The sequence below is a fragment of the Pseudochaenichthys georgianus genome, chromosome 3, assembly GCF_902827115.2.
Source record: "Pseudochaenichthys georgianus chromosome 3, fPseGeo1.2, whole genome shotgun sequence".
In the NCBI taxonomy this organism is placed as follows: Eukaryota; Metazoa; Chordata; class Actinopteri; order Perciformes; family Channichthyidae; genus Pseudochaenichthys; species Pseudochaenichthys georgianus.
In genome coordinates, this window is record NC_047505.1 from 7,037,704 (window position 1) to 7,045,260 (window position 7,557).

Below are 7,557 nucleotides of genomic sequence, written 5' to 3' on the forward strand. Positions count from 1 at the left end.
ACATAAAATGGATTCGTTGATGGGAATTAATGTCACTAATGTGAATAAATTAACTCTAGGTTAACGGTACTCTTGCTATCACTACTCACCGACTCTATAAACCTTGTCCCTCATGCTAGCCCTGACAACACCGGTAAGCACACCTTCATCTAGGCTGCACTGTTTTACGTGTCCTGACTTGTAGTGGTTCTCTCCTCTATCTACACTCTTCTTGTCATCTTTGTAAAACTATATCAGACTGGTAATTGACACAGCCATGACTTCTAGTTAAATTCAGTGTGGCTAAAATGGAAAGCTTTGTTAAAATATGCAAGCATGCGGAAGTCAAAGTCAGCTTTATTGTCAAAAATTCTACATGTGTTATACATCCAGAAATATCGTTTCCCACAGTGTGACATGTATACATTAAACAAAACAAAAAGGGCCTAGATAAACGTGGTATACATTAAACAAACACAAAAAGGGCCTAGATAAACGGGGTATACAGTTTAAAATGTTAATATATTTAAAGTGTTCAAAGTTTCAGTGCAAGCCAGTTGAAACGATCTTAAATTGGCGTGACGTTGAAGTCGTACGACCCTGCTGCTGTACTAGCTTGTACTGTAGTTCGTTTATAGCATAACGTTAGCATTTTGCTTTTGGCGACTAGATTTATGATTCAAAAATTATAAAAGTAGGGTTGACATGTGGAGATTATCCGGCTGAACAAAACGTGATCCCTCTCTTAAATGTGTGTCAACCACAGACCTTATTTCCAGCTATTTCCCAAAATCCTATGGAGAATTTGCATTGGTTTTTGACGAAGGAACCGGAAGGAGTTTACTTCCGGGTTTTAGGACACGTCACTGCAGTTCTCTATTATATGTTATAGTTTGGATTCCTAAAGCTTTTAGTCTACCATCCCATCATTCAAGGGTGGTTTTCACTATAAGTAATTTTTTCTTTTTGGACGGACACTATAATTTACATTTTTTTCTGTGTTCAATCTGAATTTACTTTAAAATAAAAACATCTATATTGATTCTGACACTTCTACATCCAACTCACAGATGTAACCTTGCTTTGAGAACAAAGATTATTAATTTACCCCTTTTAGAAGTGAAGATATGGTCATTTGTTCTGGGAATGTCATTTTCGAGCCTGAGACCGTAAAGTATAAACAATATAGTTAATGAGCTCAAACAAACCATCCCTGTGGTCCTTTAAAGCAGCTCTTCATGTCAGTGTGGAAGAGTTTGAGTGGTAATCTGTTGAAGACTCTCAGTCTGGAGAAAACCTGGGAAACATTGAAGAAGAAGTGGTTTGAAGCTAATGGACTGCAAACCATGCCACCAGTGCTGTGTGGTTCTATAAAGCTGCACTCAACAGCCTCACGTGTTGGTGGCTATAAAGAGGTTTGTTTTAAAAAATATTTAAAGGAAGTCAGACAAATTAGGTCTACATTTGTTAATTATTTAATACAGCAGCATGTTGTTTGGATTGTGCATTTGTTATTGTCACTATCATCATAAGAATCAGAATCAGGAACAGGTTTATTGCCAAGTCGGTTAACACACGCCTGTTTCTACTGATGATAGGGACATAACTATCATTGAGCAATGATTGGTTAATATTACAGGCTGTTTTCATACGTTGTTCTTATTTATACCTACAAAAGTAAAGCACAATAATTAACAACTATCATAATCAATTAGGTGATGTTATCACGGGCCAGGACATGTGAGTATAAAGAGCACCGAAGTCCGGTAATGGCTAGTCTTGGGTTTGGTCAAAAAAGGCTTCCATCATTATTTGAAATCAACATTGACTTACTTGTTATGTGACTTCCTTACATAAGCAATCCCAATTCCATAGTTATTTTGAAATGTCCATATTTCCAAAAACGAACCAATACGTTTTGTTGGCTAATCAGGATTCGCACTGCAACTTTCTGAAGACATTATACAAATGCTTCCAAGAGATAACATTCAATAAAGAGACAAGAAGCAGGTAAAAAGATTGAAGGGTGAGCTAATACATTGGAACCTACAGTATAGGGACACCAGCATTACCATCTGTTGACAGAGTAAATGCCAAGTTAATACGCCCAATTTCCTCTGAACTGCAGTTGTTTATTGCCAACATTGGATAGTAGAATCATTATTCTTGTAAGATGAGATCCCTCACGGGATGACTATCACCCTAATAAGACTATGAATTGTTGCTATTGCTATATATATATATTAATATTGCCTCCACAATTATATTGTTTATATGCTTAGTGGAAGTGTTATGCAGCCAACAGTTTCATTCAGACTTAACCAGTAACTTGAGTCCTGTTTCTGACTGAATATACATGATTTGCAGCCTATAATGGCTTCAGTAGGAACCAGTGGGAAAGATGTTCCTATAAACACTTACATGAGTTTTTCTGTCTTCCTGAAAACCAGCTTTAGTGGTGGTGTACATAATGACTGCCCTACCTCAGAAGCTCAATCACAAGCAAGGAGCTGTTAGACTGCCACAGAACCTCTTAGGGAGATATCTTTCGTGGAGGCTTGGCTATACAAAGTAAAGTCATGTCCATAGGTAAGAGGGCTTGTTGCATCCAACTTTCCAATGAAGGAGAAGTTAGAAAGTGTACATGAAATGAAGGCAACTATAGCTCAACAATGACACTTAAATGGATAATTGAGCTCCATGGTGTTATGTAGAACTGGCACAGACAGGACAGAGCCTCAGGCGAAGCTCGCTGTAAATGTGAGAGGACAGAACAGGCTTGTTTTGTTTGGGCACATTTAAATACCTGAAGTGAACTTGATGCAGTGGCATAGCCACCACCCAGTTTACTCATTAGCCCACCCTGAGAAAGCTTCGGTGTAATCTTTTTAATTTTGTATTATTATTATACATTTTTGTATTCACCCATTGAGAATATCCAAGCATTCCAAGTGAAATTCAAGTGAACAAATATCGAGTTGAATTACTGTGGTATGTGTTTTATCCTTTGAAACCTGCAGAAAAACTCAACGGCTGAACCTTGTTTCACCTGCCTTGGCCTTGGCTACACAGGAGTGGTTTACATGGAATATAATAGCAATCTAACAGTATCACAAGGCATGCTGACAGTGTTTGCGATTTCAGGGTGAACTGGCATCTATCAACCCCATTGTGTACCTGTCCACCACAAATACTTCCGTGTTACACAATGGCTCTGTTTCATAAGAAAGAGGGTGCCGCATAATTCAACTATCCAACAATTCAGCACATGTTGCCTGCTTCTGGAAGAAAGCCACAAAACGTCTGAGGCATATGTGGAGAATCGAACAGGTGTGTCAAACCAACTGAGCTACCATGGAGAGCAAGGCTGGGAAATATGGACACATGTTGAGAATGACCAAAAGAGCATCCCTCTGCAGATCATGTTCATGACAGTGATTCCACTTAGCTGCACTATACTATTGGTCATATTATCAGCAACATTTTATTTCACACCTTGTGTTTTATTTTGACTTAGAAATGACTTTACACAATCAAAAAGCATCCACAATGTGTAGTTGTAATCACTGTTCACTTAAACATGGCTGAAACTCATCTTAAAAGATATACACACCAACTATCCTCACTACCCACAACAGTTTTTGGTCCAACATTCCACAACATGTAATGGAAGAAATCAAACTTCTTGTGTTAAATAGAAGGACGTCTGTGAAACTACCATCCAAACTATAGCCATTTTACCCTACATATTTTTGTTTTTGGTGTAACAGTAGGATGAAGCTCCTTACAGCCCAGCAGTAAAGCCAGCTTCCAAACTACCGCACATGTTCTCTCATTAACATGTACAGTCAATGCTTTACCTTAGAACCTGGACACAAACGTTGGCAGCACTGTTTTCAGGGACTGTGCACCTTTTACACAGACTTCAAGCTGAACTGGAGTCTTGCTATCTAATGGGAGACTTTATTACCAGGTATTTTTTTATCAAACTATTTTCATTCCTTGTAATGTAGATTTGTATTGTTTGTGTTTTTGCAGCTGATGTAAGAGTTTCTTGCTTTCAGGTCTCCCTCTCAGACCATGTTCTCAATGAGACTGCCTGATGAGAAAATAATAAATAAAAGTAGCACTTATGTGCATTTTAATGTCAAAATCTCATTGTATGGGCTCACTGTGATGTTGCTCTCTCCATACAAACAGCTGTATTAGACCCAGTGCACGTGCGCTATCTCCTGAACTGACCAGAGGGAATTTAGGGACATGCATGACAATTGGAAAATAGAGTACCAACTCTATGTTCTCCCTACTGCACAAATATTGGCCATCATATTCCTGCGTTTCTTGCCAAAGGTGTAAAGCTCTTACCCGGCTCCTCGGCACTATCCTCCCCATCATCCTGTCGCTCCATCGGCTCTAAAAGGCGCTCTGAGTCCCGGTGAACGCGGTCTACAGCATCTATCCGTGCGTCCGTGTGCTGCGGGGCTTTCTGCGCTGTTGCATGTAAACGCTGCCCGAGAGCCACTAATTCATTCTTTAGGAAAGACCGTCACAAATTCCCTGTGTGATCTGTCCGAAAATAAATAACTCCTTCGATTGAAACGACTGGATTCATCTATTTATTTTAGTTTATATACAAAAAAGAATATTACAGAAGCTCTGGATAATTCCTGCCTGAATATCATCATCTGTCACAGTGAGACTTCTATGCTAAAACATATTGTCCTCGTGTGAGGACGCTCTCTGTCTAAATGGTTTTATCCCCTCACACAGCAGAGGGATAACGCGCGGGGAAGCTGAGCGAAAATCGTGCCAACACTGTTGAGAATGGTGGTGCGTTCAAGTTCCATAGGAAAACAGATAACAGCGGCTTTCCTCAGAGATTTCAGTTTTCAGGTGATAAACTGAAACTGTTTAACTGGATATTTCTACAATAATTGTGCAGGGATGCTACTTCTATAACGATAAGGATTGCAATATTCCTAGGTCATGTTAACCATTGGCATAAAACGCCACGGTAAGTGTCGGGACAATTCTTTGACATGACTTCACCTTTTAGGTTTAGTTAGACTAAGACACATTTCTTTTCCTTCTATTTTTCGGATTGATTTGATAAATGAGACTGTTGTGGTGGGGGTGGAGATAAGAGAGTTTAGATTTTTTTTTTTAAATGCCTCTACTACCATTCAGCAGAGAATTAACCACAATTAGAGCTTTGAAAATCCCTTAAGATTGTTCAATAACACTTCCTCTCATTTCAGGGTCTTTTCGGGGGGGACAAGATCCAATCATAAAATGGGAACGCTTTGTGCATATTCTTCTTTAATTCAGACATTAGTTGTTGGGGTCCAAAAAGGAAATAATAATTTAGTTATGTTAGCCAAAGTATTCAATAGAAAAATGTGTTTATCAAAAACGACATATCTTGCATGCATATCTGAACGAGGTAACACTATACTGAAAATAATCATTTAAAATCTTATATCTTTGTATCTCAATTCCTGACTGGCTCGCTTTTCTGGATCTTTTGTTCATTATTGTTGGTGCATTTTGGTTTTGAGAGTTCATCTCACAATGTCGCTTGGGTCCCCAAGTTGGCCAGGGACTGCCTGTGTAGATTTATCAAATATTACTGGTTATTAATATTTCTGAAAATCCCAATGTTCACTCTTCAATATGATGATAACACACACGAGGAACCCACTGTTTTTTTATTACTAAATATGAACCATTTTATTTTGTATGCATTGAAGGATGTGTAAATAATTAATCAATGGCTGAATGTAAAACAAAAATGATGGGGAACTAGTCTTCCAGCTACTTTAAATATAACGTGTGAACGTATGGTTATTTCCTACGGGTTTGAAAGCAGCATTGGTCTCAAGCATTACTGCACCAGCTGGTGTCGCCCACTCGCGCTCGGGTCCTCCAGGAGGCGCGAGGTGGTCAGAGCGCACGAGCGCTGGCTGTAGTGGTCTCTCGTAAAACCAAATCACAGCAACGCGAGAATGAAACACACTGATAGCTCTCACAACATGACTTCAACCACTTTGAGCAGCAGTCTCGCATCAATATGAAGCAAGTTCATGAATACAGCTGCTGAACAGTAGGTAGTTGCTCAGTCCGTATGGAACCGGGTGGTCACTGGTTCGAGTCCAAGTACGCACACAAAAAGTGCCGAGGTATCCTTAAGCAAGGTACCAAACCCTCAACTGCACCCCATTGACTCTGATACCTCTATTAATGCATGCGTTGCATTTCGGGAGTGTTTATCAATCCTGAACATGTGTATGTATTTCAGGGTTAGTGTTCTCTAAAAACGAGTGAAGACTAAACATCCCCTTGTGGGATTAATAGTGTATTCGTTTTCTATGGAGAACACAACTGTCCTAAATGTCTCTCACGTTCTGTTACATGTCCCAATAGCAACAGACACTAAATACATGTTACATGATTCCTCTCCCTTTATCTGCATACCTATCTTTTGACTGGCCGCCTGCTGTCACTTGGAGGACGCGTTCGTTCTGTACACATCTAACTGAAGGACGAAAGAAAGGAAAAGCGCATCCACTCACACCAGCAGTGAGTGGATGATAAATAATGCGCATTTAAATCATGCTGTGGAACATAGTGGCCACATCATATCTACAGCCTTTCCCACGCAGTATTCATCATAGATCGAGCGATGAGTAGACCCGGCTTGGCACAGTCACACACACGGGGAAACCTCCTCGTGGACACTGCGCCTCCGGACACAGCGCGCCAAAGAGGCTTTACGCAAGCGTGTAAAGGGAAATCCCAAATAAAGTCCTCTCTGTTTTTAAACTAAGGTTCAAAACGGCACACCAAATCATCCCCTTGTCACATTAAGGTGCAGCACATCTAATGAAAGGTGTCCACTGTCTACACGCAGAGCAAATGAATGAGGGAGAAGTAAAACAAGCAAAGGTGTCGGGTACATTTAAAGGAGTGCTTTGAGAAGAATATGAAATGGGTATTTACCTTTTCTCCAGAGTCGAAGAGCAGCCGTTCCGATGGAAAGCAGAGCGATAGCTGCAGGTTTTAGCCAGGTAACTCTCTCCACTCACCTGGGGCAGACAGGGCGGAGGAGGAAATGTTTCTGGCCTCTTCAGGTGAAGTCTCTCCGCCCACGGTGAGGCTGCGGGAGAACGTGAAGTCATTGGAGGGTTATGCAACGTGACGATGTAAGTAAAAACACGGGAGTGCTGATTGGCCAGGAGCCAAAAGATAACAAAGTGGACATTAAACATACAAGACACATCCTGTAAGATCCGGAAACGCGCATCTGGGTTTTATTGTGGGATTTAAGATATCTGCAGGTATATTTCTTATGTTAATGCCCCATCCTGACAATCCTTACGTCTCCTCAGGTGAGGCAGACATTCCCATGCAGGCATGTGTGGACTTGCATTAGACTGCCAGGAGCTTTCACACACCCCTCCTCTGAACAGTCTGAGGGAGAAGGAGTGGTGTCTGAAGTCACAGGGAAACAAGCCATTTTAAAAACAGACAGAGATATTAGTGGGAAATGAATGTGTGTGTGTGTGTGTGTGTGTGTGT

General features: G+C 40.5%; 1 protein-coding gene across 4 annotated transcripts in view; it reads right to left on the reverse strand.

The window, feature by feature from the left end:
* ano1a (anoctamin 1, calcium activated chloride channel a) overlaps positions 1-7,057 on the reverse strand; it is a 98,748-nt gene extending 91,691 nt beyond the window's left edge. For 3 of the 4 annotated variants that reach the window (XM_071206122.1, XM_034105966.2, XM_034105959.2), the window contains exon 1: positions 4,345-4,734. In XM_071206122.1, coding sequence (XP_071062223.1) covers positions 4,345-4,374 — 30 coding nt within the window. In that variant the 5' untranslated portion in view covers positions 4,375-4,734. Of the gene's footprint in view, positions 1-4,344; positions 4,735-6,978 lie in introns of those variants that run through there. The other variant, XM_071206120.1, reaches the window with a different exon arrangement.
* Between the last annotated feature and the right edge of the window lie 500 nt (positions 7,058-7,557).